At 42.3% G+C, this 22,685-nt stretch overlaps 1 protein-coding gene across 3 annotated transcripts in view; it reads left to right on the top strand.

The window, feature by feature from the left end:
- Positions 1-22,685, top strand: part of LOC306920767 (FERM domain-containing protein 5-like) — a gene marked incomplete at its 5' end in the record, with an annotated part of 144,821 nt that overhangs the window by 103,268 nt on the left and 18,868 nt on the right. For 2 of the 3 annotated variants that reach the window (XM_079497642.1, XM_079497641.1), the window contains 6 exons: positions 862-985; positions 5,956-6,043; positions 6,973-7,061; positions 10,508-10,571; positions 11,726-11,817; positions 12,173-12,247. In XM_079497642.1, the coding sequence (XP_079353768.1) occupies positions 862-985; positions 5,956-6,043; positions 6,973-7,061; positions 10,508-10,571; positions 11,726-11,817; positions 12,173-12,247 (532 nt within the window). Of the gene's footprint in view, positions 1-861; positions 986-5,955; positions 6,074-6,972; positions 7,062-10,507; positions 10,572-11,725; positions 11,818-12,172; positions 12,248-22,685 lie in introns of all 3 variants that reach the window. The other variant, XM_079497640.1, reaches the window with a different exon arrangement.

The raw sequence follows: 22,685 nt of genomic DNA, 5'->3' as shown, positions 1-22,685 counted from the left end.
TGGGCACTTTTCTGGTAGTAGGTGGTGGCCATAATCAACAGGGCTGGGGCGCTGCCACGCTGATAATGAATGACGGCGTTGGTGCCATTCTGTTGACCACAATTAACGTACCGTAACCGCAACATCCTGTGTGCCGTGATTGTTGTACTTTTGTTGATCATGTTTTAGGGGGGGGGAAACCACGGCACTCCATCTTTAATAGTTTGCTGGGAACTGTTGTAACTGTATGTGTGGAGAAGAATCAATGGTCAAAGCAAGGATTGGAGTGGACTTGAATTATTTGTGCGTGCATGTCATGCAAGTGTCTCTTTAACTCTCATGTTTAGCTCCTTGCTTTTGTACAGCCTAAAACAGCCACAACTAAAACGTCTGTCACAAAAGTGTGGCCATCATTTTGAAAGGACTGTCTGTTGCTTTCGAATGACATGTTGTCACGTGTAAAATGTAGAGATTTGTTTTTGGAAGTTCATCTCTGAGTTCATTACTGAGTTTATTTTTATTTTTGTATTTTTAGGCAGATTTATTGAAAGAGACATAATCAGAATTTGTGTGTCTATGACACTGCCGTTTAACTGTGACATTAAATAACAGATAATTATTGACTGAATTTGAACTGAAATACATTTATATTTAATGTCTAATTGTTGTCATGTTTTAGTTCAGTAAGTTCAGTAAGTTACAGAGTAAAAAGACAATAGGTTGTCAACTGGCAGAAACCATACTAAAATTAATTAATTGTGCCTTAAACAGCGGTAGGCAAAGTAAATATATACTTATTAAATAAATATACACTTTCCTCTCTTGTAAGAATGTATCATCTTTCCTTTATTTATAATTATTTTTTAATGCTCTTTTTGTCAGCTGAGATCGGTGACTATGACCCTGGGAAACATCCAGAGGGCTACAGCTCCAAGTTCCAGTTCTTCCCAAAGCACTCTGAGAGGCTGGAGCGACGGATTGCTGACATCCACAAGACTGAGCTGATGTAAGCTGACACCTGTCCTGTTCACGTCCGTGTGTGTACTGACACACCTGACCGTCCACGTACTACTGTACGTGTCATTGGTCATTGGTCGAAACCAATCAGGAAGTAGACAGGCAAATCGACCAATGACAAAGCTTCTAGGAACATCTTTGAATGCAGATTGCGGCCCCTAGATGTGTCACAGAGACTCGATTTTTGGAGAGAGTTTACCCGTTTGAATACAATTTTTTTTAAATAAAAATAAGGTCATTAAAATTTGTACATACTATTGCTTATATCAGCTTTAAGCTTAGCCTTCCTATTCCGAGGCGGACAATCGGCAAATATAGCTGATCGGCTATTATATGTGCTATTATATGTGCCCAGGTTTTTTCAGAGAAAAGGTCAGTCTTATTGGCTGGCCTGTAACGGAAGTTTGTGGTTTGTCTGTGGTTGGTCTAAGGAGGTCTATGCCTCTGTGGTTGGTCAATTATGTCTGTCATGCATTTATTTCACTATTGCTTTAAGTCTTGAGGCAGTCCTTAACTACATCTCAATAGTTGTGCCCCAGGCGTTTAGATAGATAGATAGATCGTAATCGTAATTATTGGACCAGGATGAGTAACAAGAGATTATAAGAATTGTAGTCTCGCATTAGCCAGATGTGGGATCTGATCGATTTGCTTTGGTTCTGTGATGCTTTGTTTTAAAATCTTAGTTTTAGCCCCCACATTGAATACAGTGACATTCTGTCACCAGATGTTTCAGCAATCGTCTGGCTACGCAAGACTATAAGTGCGGCAGCCATGTAACCACAGCCTCCATTGGATTCCTAGCTGGAGAGTTGTGTTGTGTTGCGTGTCTATCCTTACCTTCCTGTGTCCTACCTAAAACATGCATATCCCATGTGGCTCCACCACTGCTTCTAGGGTTTCACTCATCAGTGCGATGTGTGAATGATAGTGTGGAGTGGGTTGTGCATGACACATTGAACACTGTGTGTAGCAGTGTCTTGTCATTATAGTGTCACTGTGTGACATGAGCTGTGAACGCAGTTGTGATGACACCTTCTCTAGGAAAGAAAACTAAACGCCTGTTGTCATTGTACAAACAGAGATGGCAGTCAACTGATTAGCTTTTTTCTCCGTCTGAAATTAACCGCTTGAACCCTAGCTTCCCTATTCTGGGGCTTGTGAGATTTGGTGAAGAGTGAAATTCTACTGGACCAATATAGAGCCCTGGGGGACCACTGACCATGGCAACTAAGTATATAGCGTTTAGAAAATAAGGACATTCTTTTTTTTTTAATCCTTTATTTACCCAGGGAAGTAGCTGAGCACAGGTGCTCATTTTCAGCAACACCCTGCACATAGAAACACACAGACAGACACGCATACACACACATTAAAACCTGGGAGCTGACCAGTACAACCGCAGTCTTATACTACACTAAGCAGCTCCAGGGGGAGCAATTGGGGGTTCAGTGCCTTGCTCAAGGGCACTTCAGCGGTGTTGGGTGAGTGATGACAATCACTTCCCCCCCCAGATTTTTCCTGCCCGTCTGGGGAATCGAACCGGCAACCTTTCGGCAACAAGGGCGCTCCTCTAACCCATAGGCCACCGCTGCCCAAATTCTCAGGTTTCTCAGACTTTCACTATCAAGGACCACACCACCAATGAAAACATTTAACAGGTTTATTGAAAACAGAAAGGACATGATCGTGGATGCCACCACGGGGTGATGGCCCACGACGGGCCATCGACGGCGTCGGGGATTTGAGCCGAGGTGGGGAAGCTTCGGGGATCCGGCGTGCTCCCGAGGCACGTCAGACCCCCGTCAGGAACCTGTAGGGGGGAGAGTGAGAGAGAGGGGGGGTAGGATGAGAAATGGGGTGGGGGAGGGGTGACGAGAAATGAGAACAGGGGAGAGCCGAGGTTAGATGGGCTAGTAATATAGGGGTGGAGGTGGCCTGATTGGAGGTGGCTTGATAGGAGGTGGAGGTAGCTGCGTTGGGGGTGTGGTCCTGCTCCTGAACTTCAGCTATGAGCTCCATCAACTTAATGCCTCACGGTTGAATCGGCCGAATTATTCAGCATGATTAATATCTAAAGAAGCAGCCAAGGGCGTTATAGCACTGATGGCTGTATCATCACAATTCATTTCACACTGAAAACCATGCATGCCTTATATACCTTTGAAGTGTCATACAGTATAATGGAGAATAGACCATGCATGCCTTATATACCTTTGAAGTGTCATACAGCAGGGGTTCTCAACGTTTTTGGCCGGGGACCCCTGGAAATGCTTTGGCAATGTCTCGGGACCCCCGCCCCGCCCCCTCCCGACCCCCAATATAAATTGACTGCTACAATAACCTTAACCCATTTTGGGCGGGAACCCCTTTTGGTGTTTTAAGCATTATGTTATAATTTAGCTATTGAAAAATAGCAGATCTACAAGCTCATAGCGCGCCACCGAGTGGTGCGCTACGAGCTTGTAGGTCTGCTATTTTTGAAAAATCGTGAAAAAGATTTTTTTTTTAATTTGGCGACCCCCCGAGGGGTCGTGACCCACGGGTTGAGAACCCCTGTCATACAGTATAATGGAGAATAGAGTGCAAACTGCTGAGATGTTTTAGTGGAGGCCTTAGCCTCCGACCAACACAATAGCGCTCATCCAAGATATGCATTCACTCTTGGCCAGGGGAGATATTGTGAGTATGAGCTGCATATTGTGTGTATTGTATTAACATACTCTACCATACCGATGTACTAGTTATATTGTATTAACATACTGTACTCTACCATACAGATGTACTAGTTATATTGTATTAACATACAGTACTGTACTCTACCATACAGATGCACTAGTTATATTGTATTAACATACTCTACCATACAGATGTACTAGTTATATTGTATTAACATACTGTACCATATAGATTGGTTAAAATAATGTTTTAGTTATTAAAACTAGTCCCAGGGTTTAGCTTTAACATTGTCTGACCATCTAGTCAAAAGCTGAAACTGTCCAGCCAAAGGCTGACTAGCCTACTGACTCAGTATTTATTCAGCAATTTTGTTCTTTATTTTTTGTCCAACCGCCAAGGTCATGAACATTGTGCTCCTTAAGGAAAGAACATATTGAGACTGATATTGTGATGAGATATGCAAGGACACGCATATGTAATTTCATAGCTTCACTTTATATGCTGAGTACTCGCTCTATTCCTAGATGTCCGTTCATCTCTTCCTGGACCTTGGCTTGCTGTATTACATGGTGTGTGTGTGTGTGTGTGTGTGTGTGTGTGTGTGTGTGTGTGTGTGTGTGTGTGTGTGTGTGTGTGTGTGTGTGTGTGTGTGTGTGTGTGTGTGTGTGTGTGTGTGTGTGTGTGTGTGTGTGTGTGTGTGTGTGTGTGTGTGTGTGTGTGTGTGTGTGTGTGTGAGCGTGTGCGTGCGTGCGTGCGTGCGTGCGTGCGTGCATGCGTGATTTGTCTTGATACTGCTGTGACGTTGTTGTGTGATTAACCTTAGGTCATCCTTGCCTGTAAAAAGAGGGTGTCTCGCACTCTCTCTCTCTCTCTCTCTCTCTCTCTTGCACGCACACACAAAAGCATGGCCACACACACACAGCAAATAGGCAAATGCGTGCTTATATATAATATCATCTACTGCCCTCTAGTGACCCTCCCTGTCATGACGTGTGTACTGTATATGGAGTAGAGTATCTACTTTCTAATGGAAATTAAAATGGGATGAATAACGATAACAGTTTACCATACTGCCATACCAGAATCTATATGGTAAAGTATATTAATACAGTATAAATAGTACATCTGTATGGTAGAGTATGTTAATACAATATAACTAGTACATCTGTATGGTAGAGTATGTTAATACTATAAGTAGTACAGTACTCTAACCACAAGGCCAGCCAGCTCATTTGACTTGTGGTTAGAGTGCCGCCTTGAGATTGGCAGGTCTCTTCTCTTCTATCCCCGGCTGGGTCATACCAAGTGATACCAAGTGCCTCCCTGCTTGGCACTCAGGGTGGGATTGGAGGTAAGTCCCTGCACCTGCGACCTAAGGTGGCCTTACACTAGCCGATTTTTTTCAATATGAAATCTGATAGCACCACACACTACAGGATAATCGGAGCGGGGCAGAGCAAATATCAAACATTCTTGATGTTGATCGGGCCGATCCCGATCCCGCTTTGAGCGGCCCCGAGCAGATCGATTGAGTCGGCCACCCCCCGAGTGTCAAAAAATGCCCGATTATCGGCTAGTGTAAGGCCACCTATAGTGTCATGTCCAGGGGGCTGTACTTGTACATCATGGCTGGGGGAGATTGTACATCAAGCCGCATCACGCTATACAGAAACAGGAGATAGGCTCCGTCTCGGCAAAGCTTACTTACTTACATTTGTATGGTAGAGTATGTACTGTAATATAACTACTATGGTAGATCTGCAGTTGTTGGAGGTGGTCTCCCTAGTAGTCCCTCCTCTTTCATGGAGACATTTAGATTTTAGACCATGGTATCGGGTGGGTAGGACACCACTGCTTGACAAGTAGCCTGCCTGAAGCTCATGACGCAATATCTGCCCTGGCCAAGTGGAAATTAGCACATCTTTTATAGAGGGCTTGTACCCATTCTGGGCGGGAACCCCTTTAGGTGTTAGCATTATGTTATGCTTTAGCTATTGAAAAATAGCAGATCTACAAGCTCGTAGCGCGCCACTCGGTGGCGCGCTATGAGCTTGTAGATCTGCTATTTTTCAATAGCTAAAGCATGTAGGTCTGCTATTTTTTTTAAATTGAAGAACGACTGACATAGAAACATAGCTTTTTCAGAAAACTGTCAGGATGTAGAAGACATTTTTAGAATCTGATCTCAGGTCAAAATGGGTTAATGCCCATGTTAACAAAACAAAACAAAGAGTACTTCCACCAGTGGCTGTGTGTCTGAGCTGCCGTGGTTCCTTGCAGAGGACAGTCTCCTGACGCATCAGAGCTCAACTTCCTGCAGAAGGCCCAGATGCTGGAGACCTACGGAGTGGACCCTCATCCATGCAAGGTCAGAGGAGGCTTTCTGAAAACACATTCAGTGCTATTGATTGATTGAAGTATTTATTAACAGATTGGAGAATTACAGTACATTTCAAGCACAACTCAATACAAAACTGTTAACTGTGGACGACACCATGAAGCATTACACTTGTTTACAATAGGGTCCACCATGTTCAATTCATCATAACATTTTGAGACGTACAGATATACACTTCTATATAGCCAAAAACAGGAAATTATCATAGAGGAGGTCAAAAGGGGAAAAAAAACATATACAGTGAGGGGAAAAAGGGGTGGGTGGGGGATTCAGATTTTACGGGGGCCAGTTTCGAATTGCAGCCGTCCGTAGGTGCCCTTTGAGAGTGTTTTTGAAGGAGTCAAGGGTTTTGCATGTCTTAATGACTGTTGGTAGGGTGTTCCACATTTTGGTGGCATAGGAGCGTACCCTTTGTACTAATAACTATATCAGTGGTTCTCCGATTTTTGTCATATTGTCATATTTGCATTGTTACTTCGTTCTCACTCTAGCATCTTATATTCACAGCATATTTTACTACTTTGACATTTTAAATCAAAGTACTATTATTAGAAGATGATGAATGGTGACCTCAACATTCAAATGAACATGCACACAGTTGAAATAAGTGCAATTATATCTTCCCTGGCCGGCTGGCTGGCTGGCTGGCTCTTGCATGAACGGCAGGAATTTGGTGCCTCATGCAGGAGACCACAGTTTGGATTCCTGGGCACGGCTATGGATTATAGCTTTCACCTGTGAATTGATTGTGGGTTGCTTACTTGTACTGTAAAACTGTGTGTGTGTGTGTGTGTGTGTGTGTGTGTGTGTGTGTGTGTGTGTGTGTGTGTGTGTGTGTGTGTGTGTGTGTGTGTGTGTGTGCGCGTGCGTGCGTGCGTGCGTGCGTGCGTGTGTTTCAGGATGTATCTGGCAATCCTGCCTTCCTGGCGTTTACTCCATTTGGTTTCACGGTGCTCCAGGGAAACAGGAGGGTCCATTTCCTCAAATGGTGAGCACACATTTGGTTGATACCCAGACTCGATTGGGCCGATCTGTATGAAACTTTGCTACTACTCGTACAGATTTTTCCGAATGCTCATGAAAATCGATAGGCTACATAATTATCTTTGTGGTCACATGATCAATATAGCTGTCAGATCTTTCGGATTGGCTATTATATGATTGGCTTTCAAAGTTTGCAGGCCCAGGCTAGGCAACCCAGCCTGATGCAGACCTGTGGTGAACACTTTTCTAGTTGAGTTTTTCTAGTTGAGTGTGAAATCAGTGTGCCTTGATCCCAACATGTACAGCTGGTGTAATAATCTGGCTAGGCTCCCAATGAATATTTAAAGTTGGCGAGCCAAAGGCCTATTTCCTCATAGATAATGAGCATTGGGTATTGTTATATTTCCCAATTTATTTTCTTCCAAAACAATGTTTTAAAAAAAGTGCTAAAATAATGTATTTCTGTGGATATCCATTAAAGAATACTGGCTTTGACTCTGTCACCGAGCCACTTGCACCGCCCCCAAACCTCTGACAATCTAACCAGCACTTCTCTCCCTACCCATCTGTCTCCATTTACGAAAATGGGCATCTTTTTTTGTACACTTCTTCGCCTACAGTATTATTATTATTATTATTATTATTATTATTATTATTATTATTATTATTATTATTATTATTATTATTATTATTATTATTATTATTATTATTTTATGTTTACCTGGTATAGTTACTTGAGGTGCTAAATTGTTTTCGTCACTCTCCGTTCACGACGACCGACATACAGTGGCGTGAACAGACATTTAGAGGGGCAGGTGCTCAAGTGAAAAAGGGCACCTTGTGCAGCGCGTGGAACCGGCCGGTTGCCTTAACCCTTGAACTCCCGTTGACGGGATTGACGGAATTAATCAATAAATCCAAACCTTCCGTTGACGGAATTGACGGGCTGTCAATCCGGAGCCTAATCGGGACCTTAATGTAGCAAAATTTAGCATTTTTTGGCTAATTTGGCTAACGGCCGATGTAATGTTCCTAAAACGGGCCGAAATCCGCACGTGCATGGTCGATCACGCACGCGCATGATCGTGCATGCATCACTGCGTAAAATGCGATGTTTTGGGCTTGATTAGAGTTATGAAAAATACGATGATAGCTTAGCATTCCGGACATCTGATGGTGTTGCACAGTAGCAAAGATACTACCGGATATTTTGATCCAAACCGGAAGTCGTCATCGCTCACTCGCTCTATTTGGTCAGAATCGGCATAATGGTGACGTTACCGACACCATCAGGACTGATTGTCCCAATACTATAGTCTTGCCCCGTCAAAATGAGATATAGTGTGTAAATCGCGGATTTGTCTTTTGGCATTAAAATGATGAATTAAAAATATGAATATATGTCACAAAAGGGCTGCTATTGGGGGTGGGGCATAAATAATATATTAGAAGCTTTTTATCAAGAATTAATCAATGTCAACATGGTCCACATACTGTACAGTGTACACTGTACAAAACAAAATCAAAAGGGCACATTGCTGTCCAAAGGGAAAAGGGCAGGTGCTCTAGCACCACCTAGTGTCTATCTGTGCACGCCACTGCCGACATGACCATTTATTTACTCTGTCATTTGTTGAGGATTTGCTGGGATTCATAACATTTACTCTGCTCTTGCACTTCCCTCCGGATGAAAGGGTCTACTAATTAAATGCCTTCATTCGTTGCTGTCGGGCAGAATCTCCATGTTTCAACTTTTTAATGACTTCTTAAATTAATTAATGACCTCCTTCATCATACAAGAGTGTGACACAAAAAAAAGCAGATCGGCTGTTTTCACTATTTTAATTTAACCCTAGAACACTAAACATATTTTTGAGGGGCACCAGCCCCTCCTATATACAGATTTTTGTCATAACTCGTGTCACATTTGCTATTGACAGTGAAAGGTGAATTCACGTCATATCTGTCTGAGCAAATCGTTTTTTGTGCCAACACAAACATTAAATGCCAGTGACAATGAAAGGAGAATTTTTACGTCATGGGTCTGAGCAAATTGGCTAATTGGCTATGTACATAATTCTCGTTAATATTATTATCAAGATCTATGGTTAGAATAGATGGTGAGTTATTATGGAGATGTTCTGCAGGTTGGGTGATGTACGATGATAAGAGCGCCCGCCCCTCACTTCACATGATTTTACACCATCACTAAACACGGGTATATTTTACCCAATGTATATATTCCATAAAAAATATTTCTCGTGAAAATATATTGAAGTACAGCAATACATGGCAACTTGAGCTACTCTTCTTTAATATTTCATCATGACTTTTCACAAAATCTGTGAAAAATTATTTTTAAAATATAAAAAAAAAAAAAAAGGAAATGGAGCTGGGAACTTCTCCTTTGGTCCACCCATTCCTAGGACATGTGAGAATGGTCCAGTGAAGAAAGAAATTATATATATAAAAGTTCATTGTGGGTGTATGCGATTTTTCTCTATCACTAAACAGTAAACGCGGGTGAAATTCACCCAAACACCTGCCTGTAGAAAAAACCATGGATGTGGGCAGGGAAACAAACGTACCTTCTACAGTATGATGTCACTGAGCATCACGGTGGCTCAGGGGTAGAGTGGCCGGATTAACCGCAAGGTTGCCAGTTCGAACCCGGGCTCCCCCAGAGTCAGTGTTGAAGTGTCCTTGAGCAAGACAATGACACACCAAAAATCACACCGGTGTGAAGTGAGGGGCGCTCTTATTATAATACATGATATACAACATCATACATCCGTGATCAACCAATCAAATCATCACAAATGTCATTCCGGCCAATCACAATTTGCATCTTCACTTTTCTGTCCTCACTTTTGGCTTCAATGTTTGTGTTCACACAGACACCAAAAGTCGGGCATAGGAGGGGCTAGCGTAACCTGACTCCGCCAGATGGGGCAGCAGAGAGTACACTGGGTTCCCCCCTCCTGCTCCCATCTGGGAACTCTCAGGCAGACTTGATGCCCGGCCACAAAACGGCCAATCAGCAGCAGCTAGAAGCTAGAAGCTGCTGCTAGAAGCTGCTAGAAGCTGCTGCTGATTGGCCAGGCCGTTTTGTGGCCGGGCATCAAGTCTGCCTGAGAGTTCCCAGATGGGAGCAGGAGGGGGGAACCCAGTGTACTCTCTGCTGCCCCATCTGGCGGAGTCAGGTTAGGGCTAGCGCCCCTCAAAAACAAAAAACAAAAATGAATGGTTTTGGGCATAAACCTACCAGGTTTTCACCCGACACCAAAGAATTGTAAATTCTAACTACCTTTTTCACCCCCCCCCCCCCCCCCCCCCCCCTCTCTCTCTATCTCTCTTTCTTTCTTTCTTTCTTTCTTTCTTTCTTTCTTTCTTTCTTTCTTCTCTCTCTCTCTCTCTCTCTCTCTCTCTCTCTCTCTCTCTCTCTCTCAGGGAAGAGGTGACCAAACTGAAGTTTGAAGCAAAGACATTCCATATATATGCAAATCAGAGCGAGGTGGGTGACTGTGGGTCTTGTTTTATGCATGGGGGAGCTGACACTGGGGAGATGATGTAATCTATCTTTAACACATGCAGACCCAAATGTGCAACGACTGTACTAAGATGTGTGTTAAGCTGCGTTCAGACCTGAATATATGTATTCGCCTCGGTTCGCCCCGTTTGTGCCGTGCCCGTTTGCGCAACTTCTCGTCTTTGCATTGACTTTGTATGTAATCGCGCCGCTCTAACCATCCAAGTCTGAACGCACCTTTAGGCCCTGGTTTTCAGAAACAAATTCACTTAGTCAGCAGAGGTGGAAGAAGTACTACTGATTTTATAGGACATGACATCAAAGCCTCATTACCATGCAGATTGGTGGAAGGCTGAAAAACCACACCAAGACAAAATGTAGAGCCTTATAAAACCCATCATGACCCACCTTAAAAAACACACTAAAATATACAAAAGGAAGAAAACCGTTTGTAAGAAAAGAAGATGTGCTTCACAAGCCACTGAGTAGGAAATTACATCATAATTGGTTCAGCACGTGACCAGAAATGAGGATAATCAAGCAAAAAAATGGGAGAGTCTCTTTTGCCTGTGTTTTGCTAGGCGGACAGGGTTTTGAGGTCACATTCAGGAATACTTTCTGTGAGGTTAGGGTTCGGCATAGTGTTTGTGAGGTTAGGGTTAAGTTTGGGCATTGCTTTAGTGAAGTTAAATGTTAGGGTTTAGATGCAATCAAGCAAGGCGAAACACCAATGAAAGAGGGAGTCCCCAACAAAATACATCAACCATAGCATCTCCAACAGTACAGTACATTACTATAGGAGTGCAATAACTCCAATCCACCCCTTAGCAGAAAAGAACAATTATTATTAAAAATCACACCCGTGTGAACTGAGTGGTGTAAGGTCTTATATAGCCTGTCTGACGTAATGAAATCATGTCTGACGTAATGAAATCACACCCGGGTGAACAGGGTGAACATAGCAACCATGCTCATTTTTTCTGCACAGACTAACAAAGCCAGTTGTAGGAGTGGTTTACACCACTCAAAAAAAAGTGAAGTGAAATCCAAAGGGAATGGGAGCTGTAGGTACAGTTTTGAAATTTAACGTAACAAAGGGGAATATAGGTAGTCACTGTCATACGATGTACACATTACAGGAAAAGAAGATCATACTGACATACTTTGCACCTACACCTGAGGCCTGTAAACACCTATGGAAGTGCGGAGTCGAGAACCAGTCCTTCTTCAAGTAAGTCACTAGTTCTAAACACCCCTGCTGGGGGTCCAAGGATCCTCAGTGGTCCATACAAGTTGAAGAGAAAAATCAACCTTGTTTCAAATGATAATTACGCTTTTTCAGCTTAATATTCGCATTCTATGTGGAAGTCCTCGTGACACAAACAGCAGTTTAAAATAATGTGAATGAATCGAACAAAATACTGTAATGCTTTATTTTGTACTCATCCTAGCATGCATGTCATGTGATTGTTTTTGTGCAGTATTTCTTCTATACATACAGTGTAGCACAATCCGATACATAGTTGTGGTTGTGGTGGTTGTTCTTATGCAGCATGTACAGTATGTATCTGTTTGTTTTCTCTAAGGTTGGAGAAGTCCAGCCAGGTCCGTACGGTGTCCAGTAGTAACCTCTTCTTCAAGGGCAGTCGCTTTAGATTCAGGTATGACTGAAATGATAGAAAACATGTTGTGTTGAAAGTGTTGAAAATCAATGCAAATCTCATTGTATGTGTTGTGGGCTTGTGGCTAATTTGGCGTTCAGTTTTCGCAGTGGCGTTTTTCTTTCTTTTCTGACACGCTCACACACGACCATCAGCAATTGTTTTTGTACATTAATACAGTGTCAAATACGGGAGTTTTCAACTGACACATTAACCACTTAGGTCACATTAAAAAAATAGCCGATCTCTAGTCTACGTGAATGTCCGTATCCACAGTGCTTTGGATATCATGTCCAGAGTGCATTTGCAGTGGTTTAGAAACATATCAACCGGTGCTATGCTTAAACATTGTGTCATCTGCTTGATTAGCAAATAGCCTCCCTGCTGAAAAAAACAGCAGAAACCAGCTTATGATGGTTGCTGGTTTTTGCTGGTTTTAGCTGGTCTTAGCTGGTCTTAGGCTGGTTTAGATGGTATACCAGGCTGGACATGCTGGTCAGACTGGTCTGACTGGTTTGTCAGTGTATTTGGTTAGCTGGTCTAAGGCTGGATTCTGCTGGTCTTTGCTGGTGAGCCAGCTGGCTGGCTGGAAGACCAGCAAAGCCAAGCTGGTAGCTGGTCTTTACTGGTCAAATGGGTGGACTGACCAGGAAATACCAGCTTACCATCTGGACATAGAGTCTTCATTCAGAAGCCAGATCCACCCTCCCTACTCCCCCCAGATATGCTCAATGGATCCACATTGAATAACAAGAGGGAGTAGAAACAGTCCCATTCACACTCAAGGACATGAATAGTTACCATATGCATGTAAATGACAGCAGGACATGCACAATGGACAACAGTTTAGGGCAGTTTGAGGTGAACTATCCATGTAGGCCTACTGTGTTTATGGTAACTTCTGCAATCACATTACATTCTCAAATAACCCACCGTCACCAGGGATTAAAACTCCAAAAGTTGGTTTGCAACTCATGAACTGAATTTATTGATGATTGCTCCAAAATTCCTCCAGAACTTGTTTTGGGCACAAATGCTCTATTCTCTAGTCAGTGGTCCAAAGTTTATTATTATCTTCCAAGTGGTCTACAAATAAAATGTAGCCTATAACTAGGCATGTCCCGATACCGATACTTGTATCGGAATGCCCTCCGATATGCCCTTATTTGGTCATATCGGAATCGGCAAGTACGCCCCGCACCAATCCGATACCACATTTTATTTAATCACGTGATGCGCGCAGCACGGTGAGACGGGGCCGGTATTGAAAACGAGCATCTCCAGCCGTAGGTGTGAACGGCTTTGCCGACGTGCGAATGGGGGACAATTTAAAACAAAGGCGGCTTGCTGTAGTTTGCGACTAACATAAATTTGCATGCACAAGGGCTGCCAAGTAGGCTATCTTTTGTTGTTTTTCTTTCTCCCCCTCTCTTCGAAGTTAGACTGGACAAATAAACTCTAAACTGACTGGGCCAAGGCAATAATGAACTGTATTAAACCCAAATGTATCGCATTTGGGTTTAATACAACTCTGTGCATGTCTGCACCTAGCCCCATATGTGCCCTCTCCCTACGCTCATTCTGTAGCTCCGAGATGAGGTCACAGAAAGAAACCCCTCCCACCCCGTTCAGAAACGGCGCATGTTTCCACAATTCCCCATTGCTTACCCTTTTCTTAACAATGCACCAAAACCTTGAAGTGACGTTCCGGGTTTACACTAATTCAACGTCAACAACGGAAAAGAAAATCCAACTTTAAACGGTTACACGAGCGTTACAGCGGTTGTTTAGCATGTTTTTCAAGGAAGTTGAAAAGCTTTAGCGCCTCCCCGGCGCCTCCCCTGGTCGAAAATGTCCAACTGACTTCAGTTCACTCGACATGCCCGCGCACACGCACCAATCCCTTGATAAACATGGAAGCGACTGACAAAATTCGCTTCGTAAAGGCTCGGTTCAAATTGCTAGTTGGATTTTCTTTTCAGTTGTTGACGGTAAATTAGTGTAAACCCGGAACGTCACTTCAAGGTTTTGGTGCATTGTTAAGAAAAGGGTAAGCAATGGGGAATTGTGGAAACATGCGCCGTTTCTGAACGTGGTGGGAGGGGTTTCTTTCTGTGACCTCATCTCGGAGCTACAGAATGAGCGTAGGGAGAGGGCACATATGGGGCTAGTCTGCACCGAGTCGAAACTTTTCATGGACTCGGAGTCTCGGACAATAAAACTAACGAGAGCACAGAGCAGCAGTCTAACTGCGGAGGGAGGAAAATTACAAAACCAAGTGAGAGCTGTTTCTGTTTGTGACATGACGTGCTGCGAGCTCGCAGATCTACGCTTCATGCAACGAATGTACCGTACGTTCGTTCTATTAAAGGGTAGATCGCTACCGTTTAGGGGCTCAGCAGGCCCCAAACGGGAGCGGATCTACCCTTTTATAGAACGAACGTACCAATATGCTGTGAGCTTAGCCTGTTGCTAACGTGACCCCCTCCTCTCTCTCTCTGCGTCTCTCTCTCTCTCTCTCTCTCTCTGCGTCTCTCTCTCTCTCTCTCTCTCTCTCTCTCTCTCTGCGTCTCTCTCTCTCTCTCTCTCGCGTCTCTCTCTCTCTAACGCGACTCTCTCTCTCTCTCTCCCGTTGAAGTTGCAATAGTTGGATCACTGCAGTGTTGCACTGTTCATATTAGCTGCTTTGATATTATAGGAAATGGCCTACCATACACCATACATTTTATGTTTATGTTATTATTTGCATCTAAACCGCAGTAAATAGGATAGTAAATATTACTGTGACCAGATTTGACTGAGGGACTGCCATTGGATTTTTTTTCATGTCATATGAAAGCAGGGAATCCTGGTTTAAAAATGATGTGTTGATTTTATTATGGTATTTACCATAGGCAATATGCCAATATTATTAATAAAAGTTAAAATGACCAGTGAGCCCCCGCAACTGCAGCTTTTAATATTTTATGAGGACTTGGTTTCAATAAATGAGTCCAGTACATTTTACAGGGTTCTAACTGTCTAACAGACCCAAAATGTGATTTATTCATTATGATCAGTTTGAAAAGTAGAAATATAGGCCTCCTTCTTATAGCTGCCTCCTTCCAATAAAAGCCCGGTATCAGAATCGGTTGAGACAAATAAAAGCCCCCGGATTATAAATGAGGATTTACGGTACATGTACTGCACTCTGGTATCGGTATCGGTATCGGCTAACACAGAAATTGTTGGATCGGAATCGGATCGGAAATGAAAAAAGTGTATCGGGACATCCCTACCTATAACGTGTGAACAGCATCTGAGATAAAGCTCATCTAAATACAGCAAATCTGCAGGTCAGATTTCAGTGACACAAATGATAAGATTGGGAATTCAATTGCATATCAAGACGTGTTTATTTCTATCTGCTGCATAATGTTGGAGGGACATGTTCCACAGAGACAATACAGTTTCAAGTACAATTCAGCAAATAATATAACAGTTTTAATCAGTATCATAATAATAATACAAATCAGATGCAATGAAGCAATTATGTAGATAGATTGATGCAGGGGGGGTAAAATGGCAGAAGAAAACATAGGCTCTAACAGACTCCAACACAAGTCACCACCATACTTTTCTGTTCTAATATTGTCTCTGAAAACTCTTGACACAGTGAATAAGAAATACCACTAAAAACAGGTCAACAGTAGGTTAAGCTTGCAATTAATCAACGCAGTGTTTCTGCCCTTGTTTAGGGCAGTGTGAGGTGAACTATCCATGTAGGCCTACTGTGTTTATGGTAACTTCTGCAATCACATTACATTCTCAAATAGCCCACCGTCACCAGGGATTAAAACTCCGAAAGTTGGTTTGATACTCCTCACAGACATCTCAACTAAGATCACAACTCATGAACTGAATTTACTGATGATTGCTCCAAAATTCCTCCAGAACTTGTTTTGGGCACAAATGCTCTATTCTCTAGTCAGTGGTCCAAAGTTTATTATTATCTTCCAAGTGGTCTACAAATAAAATGTAGCCTATAACGTGTGAACAGCATGTGAACTATCGGTGTAGGCCTACTGTGTTTATGGTAACTTCAGCCATCATACCTGTATTACATTCTCAAATAGCCCACCATCACCAGGGATTAAAACACAGACCAAAACTCAAAGTTGGTTTGATACTCCTCACAGACATCTCAACTAAGATCACAACTCATTAACTGAATTTACTGATGATTGTTCCAAATTCCTCCAGAACTTGTTTTGGGCACAAATGTTCTGTTATCTAGTCAGCCTCTGAGATAAAGCTCATCTAAATACAGCAAATCTGCAGGTCAAATTTCAGTGACACAAATAATATGATCAAGACGTGTTTATTTCTATCTGTTGCATAATGTTGGAGGGACATGTTACACAGAGACAATACAGTATCAAGTAAAATTCAGCAATAATATAACAATTTTAATCAGTATCATAATAATAATACAAATCAGATGCATGAAGCAATTATGCAGATAGACTGATGCAGGGGGGGGGGGTTAAAATGGCAGAAGAAACAGGCTCTTCTCCAACACAAGTCACCACCATACTTTTCTGTTCTAATATTGTATCTGAAAACTCTTGACACAGTGAATAAGAAATACCACTAAAAAGAATAGGTCAACAGTAGGTTAAGTTCTATAATGAAGCTCTTGTCATACTGTTCACACTAAACAGATTTATCTTTCATATGTGTGCGCTCATGGCGTTTCCGGGCGCTTGAAGTAGTGAAACTCTTTCCACACTGATCACATCCATAGGGTTTCTCTCCAGTGTGAATTCTCTGGTGGCTTTTAAGGCTTGACATCATGGAGAAGTGTTGTCCACACTGATCACATCCATAGGGTTTCTCTGCAGTGTGAATTCTCTGGTGTTTTTTAAGGTTGGACATTTCAGAGAAGTGTTGCCCACACTGATCACATCCATAGGGTTTCTCTGCAGTGTGAATTCTCTGGTGTTTTTTAAGGTTGGACATTTGAGAGAAGTGTTTCCCACATTGAACACATCCATAGGGTTTCTCTCCAGTGTGAATTCTCTGGTGGATTTTAAGGCTTGACATCATGGAGAAGTGTTGTCCACACTGATCACATCCATAGGGTTTCTCTCCAGTGTGAATTCTCTGGTGGATTTTAAGGCTTGACATCATGGAGAAGTGTTGTCCACACTGATCACATCCATAGGGTTTCTCTCCAGTGTGAATTCTCTGGTGGTTTTTGAGGGTTTCTATTTGAGAGAAGTGTTGTCCACACTGATCACATCCGTGGGGTTTCTCTCCAGTGTGAATTCTCTGGTGGATTTTTAGGTGTGCCATTTGAGAGAAGTGTTGTACACACTGATCACATCCATAGGGCTTCTCTCCAGTGTGAATTCTCTGGTGCCTTTTAAGGCTGCTGATTTGAGAGAAGTGTTGTCCACACTGATCACATCCGTGGGGTTTCTCTCCAGTGTGAATTCTCTGGTGGATTTTGAGGCGTGCCATTTGAGAGAAGTGTTGTCCACACTGATCACATCCATAGGGCTTCTCTCCAGTGTGAATTCTCTGGTGCCTTTTAAGGCTGCTGATTTGAGAGAAGTGTTGTCCACACTGATCACATCCGTGGGGTTTCTCTCCAGTGTGAATTCTCTGGTGCCTTTTAAGGCTGCTGATTTGAGAGAAGTGTTGTCCACACTGATCACATCCGTGGGGTTTCTCTCCGGTGTGAATTCTCTGGTGTTTTTTCAGGTTGGACATTTCAGGGTGTGATTTAAGTGTGGAGATAGAAGGGAAGTGTTTTCCACACGGATCACAGCAGTGGTGTTTTTGCTTTGCCAAGCTTCTTTGTTCATTCACCCCTGGTAAGTCAGGGCAGTCAGGCTGATGATGCAACACTGAATTGGAAACAAATACAAAGGAAAGATTGTAGATAGGTAGAAAGACCGCTACATGACAGGGATTGTTGCACAACAACTAGTCCACAAAGTGCTAACTAACAATGGCCTATACCTTACTACATTGCATGACTAAAAATATAGGAATTAAGTGGCTACTTAATATTTAAGTTGAGTAACATACCAAGGTCTTTGGGTTCCTCCTGTTCAGCAGAAATGTCCATGGTGGGGTGGAGAGAGTTCATCTTTAGCTGAAGTCTGGAGTCCACAGTCAGATGTGATCAGAAATGATTGATATCCTGGAGGAGTTGTGGAGAATTGACACAGACCAAGTCTTCTTATACCAGAGAGTCTCTCTCTCTCCACCAATCACAGTCAAAGATACTGTCCTCCACCCTCCCTCCTCCCCCAGATATGCTCAATGGATCCAAATTGAATAACAAGAGGGAGGAGAGACATTCCCATTCATCTCAAGGACATGTCATTTGCATGAGCTGTACATGTAAATGACAGACAGGACATGCACAATGGATAGCAGTGACCTTTACATAAATAAGGTGAAATGTTGATTTGTACTCTGAGATAGTTTGAGGTGAATTATACATGTACTGTTTATGGTAACTTCAGCAATAAATTACAAATAGCCCACCACCACCAGAGATTAAAACATAGACCAGCTTTTACACCCACATCAGAATGAAAGGGTTTGAATTATGTTGTGTATAGTTAGGTAGGGCATTATGTGGATGTGCTGTCCACACTGTTATTTACATGTAGAATAAAGCTTAATGAAAAGCCCATGTGCCAAAATGTTTAGTGTGTGTAATCCTGTTTCAATCATAGACCTTCATGAAACACATTGAATAATGGGACCCATGTTCCTGTACAAACTGAATTTGCAGATGATTGCTCCAAATTCACTTTTTTGGGCACATGTTCTGTTCTCCAGTGGTCCAAGGTTTATTCTTATCCTCCAAGTGCACATCTAAATCTAATAGTAAAATTACAATGAAATGAAGAATAAGATTGTGAAAGAAATTGAATAAAAATGCAGCAATATTAACAATGCAACCTAAAAGGGTAGCCTATATTATGTTACAACTCTTGCCTTTGAATATGTATTTAATTAAATCACACCTGTGTGAAGTGAGGGGCGCCCTTATCATCTTGTTTGGGTCAGATACAATGAAATAATAATGTAGATAAATTACAAATAGCTGTGGCAAGAGTTGTTACAACTCTTGCCTTTGAATATGTATTTAAATAAATCACACCTGTGTGAAGTGAGGGGCGCCCTTATCATCTTGTTTGGGTCAGATACAATGAAGTAATAATGTAGGTAGATTAATGCAAATCTAAATGGCAAAGAAAACAACAGGCTCTAACAGACTCCACCACCATACTTTTCTGTTTTAATAATGCTGTGTGAATAAGAATTACCACTAAAAAAGAACAGGTCAACAGCAAGAACAATGGGACCATCTCAACAACAAATCACAGTCTAACATACTGTCCTCCACCCTCCCTCATCATCATCATCCTTCGAGTGCCCTCGAGATCTGCGACACATGCTGCTTCCACTGGTCTCTGTTGGTCATTGCCACACCAAGTTCATTCACAGTCAGTCCTGTGTCCCTACTCAGAACATCTGGAAATGTGAGAGGTCGTGTTCCTCTTGATGGGCAGGGTAGTCTCCACAGAAGAATATTCAAAATGACCTGGTCTTTTGCTCTGTTGCAGTGTCCAGCAAAGTGGAGTCTTTCTGCCACAACAATTGAGATGGGGGGGGGGTGCCTCCATAAATCTGAGCTTTAGTGGGATGGTCCTTCCATGAGAGGTTCTGGACACGCATGAGGAGTCTTGTGTATGTTCCGTCAAGACGATCCCGAAACTCCTTATTCATTGTCCATGTTTCGGCACCATAAAGAAGGATACTTTCCACACAGGCTTTGAACAGGTTGATCTTGATAGCTCTTGAGATGTCTGACTGCCATATAAGATGTAGCTTAGTACAAGCACTCCAGGCCTGTCCTCTCCTTGTCAGGAAGTCCTTTCTGCTACTGACTACGTATGATCTAAGATATTTGAAATCCTCAGTTTCTTTGATGTCACTGCCGTCCATGGAGCGGATTGTTGGGTGACAGAGTCTTCATTCAGAAGCCAGATCCACCCTCCCTACTCCCCCCAGATATGCTCAATGGATCCACAACGAATAACAAGAGGGAGTAGAGACAGTCCCATTCACACTCAAGGACATGAATAGTTACCATATGCATGTAAATGGACAACAGTTTAGGGCAGTTTGAGGTGAACTATCCATGTAGGCCTACTGTGTTTATGGTAACTTCTGCAATCACATTACATTCTCAAATAACCCACCATCACCAGGGATTAAAACTCCAAAAGTTGGTTTGATACTCCTCACAGACATCTCAACTAAGATCACAACTCATGAACTGAATTTACTGATGATTGCTCCAAAATTCCTCCAGAACTTGTTTTGGGCACAAATGCTCTATTCTCTAGTCAGTGGTCCAAAGTTTATTATTATCTTCCAAGTGGTCTACAAATAAAATGTAGCCTATAACGTGTGAACAGCATCTGAGATAAAGCTCATCTAATATACAGATACAGCAAATCTGCAGGTCAGATTTCAGTGACACAAATAATAAGATTGGGAATTCAATTGCATATCAAGACGTGTTTATTTCTATCTGCTGCATAATGTTGGAGGGACAATAGTTTCAAGTACAATTCAGCAAATAATATAACAGTTTTAATCAGTATCATAATAATAATACAAATCAGATGCAATGAAGCATTTATGTAGATAGACTGATGCAGGGGGGGTAAAATGGCAGAAGAAAACATAGGCTCTAACAGACTCCAACACATGTCACCACCATACTTTTCTGTTCTAATATTGTCTCTGAAAACTCTTGACACAGTGAATAAGAAATACCACTAAAAAGAACAGGTCAACAGTATAGTTAAGCTTGCAATTAATCAACGCTGTGTTTCTGCCCTTGTTTAGGGCAGTTTGAGGTGAACTATCCATGTAGGCCTACTGTGTTTATGGTAACTTCTGCAATCACATTACATTCTCAAATAGCCCACCGTCACCAGGGATTAAAACTCCAAAAGTTGGTTTGATACTCCTCACAGACATCTCAACTAAGATCACAACTCATGAACTGAATTTACTGATGATTGCTCCAAAATTCCTCCAGAACTTGTTTTGGGCACAAATGCTCTATTCTTTAGTCAGTGGTCCAAAGTTTATTATTATCTTCCGTGTTTATTTCTATCTGTTGCATAATGTTGGAGGGACATGTTACACAGAGACAATACAGTATCAAGTAAAATTCAGCAAATAATATAACAGTTTTAATCAGTATCATAATAATAATACAAATCAGATGCATGAAGCAATTATGCAGATAGACCGATGCAGGGGGGGGGGGGGGGGGGGTTAAAATGGCAGAAGAAACAGGCTCTTCTCCAACACAAGTCACCACCATACTTTTCTGTTCTAATATTGTATCTGAAAACTCTTGACACAGTGAATAAGAAATACCACTAAAAAGAATAGGTCAACAGTACGTTAAGTTTGCAATTAATCAACTTGGTGTTTCTATAATGAAGCTCTTGTCATACTGTTCACACTAAACAGATTTATCTTTCATATGTGTGCGCTCATGGCGTTTCCGGGCGCTTGAAGTAGTGAAACTCTTTCCACACTGATCACATCCATAGGGTTTCTCTCCAGTGTGAATTCTCTGGTGGCTTTTAAGGCTTGACATCACGGAGAAGTGTTGTCCACACTGATCACATCCATAGGGTTTCTCTCCAGTGTGAATTCTCTGGTGGCTTTTAAGGCTTGACATTATGGAGAAGTGTTGTCCACACTGATCACATCCATAGGGTTTCTCTGCAGTGTGAATTCTCTGGTGTTTTTTAAGGTTGGACATTTCAGAGAAGTGTTGCCCACATTGAACACATCCATACGGTTTCTCTCCAGTGTGAATTCTCTGGTGGATTTTAAGGCTTGACATCATGGAGAAGTGTTGTCCACACTGATCACATCCATAGAGTTTCTCTCCAGTGTGAATTCTCTGGTGGTTTTTGAGGGTTTCTATTTGAGAGAAGTGTTGTCCACACTGATCACATCTGTGGGGTTTCTCTCCAGTGTGAATTCTCTGGTGCCTTTTAAGGCTTGACATCATGGAGAAGTGTTGTCCACACTGATCACATCCATAGGGTTTCTCTCCAGTGTGAATTCTCTGGTGCCTTTTAAGGCTGCTGATTTGAGAGAAGTGTTGTCCACACTGATCACATCCATGGGGTTTCTCTCCAGTGTGAATTCTCTGGTGGATTTTGAGGTGTTCTATTTGAGAGAAGTGTTGTCCACACTGATCACATCTTTGGGGTTTCTCTCCAGTGTGAATTCTCTGGTGCCTTTTAAGGCTTGACATCATGGAGAAGTGTTGTCCACACTGATCACATCCATAGGGCTTCTCTCCAGTGTGAATTCTCTGGTGCCT

Source organism: Electrona antarctica, assembly GCF_951216825.1.
Source record: "Electrona antarctica genome assembly, chromosome: 3".
NCBI classification, from domain to species: domain Eukaryota; kingdom Metazoa; phylum Chordata; class Actinopteri; order Myctophiformes; family Myctophidae; genus Electrona; species Electrona antarctica.
Note: the sequence above shows the minus strand (reverse complement) of the source record. Positions and strands in the feature narration are given on the sequence as shown.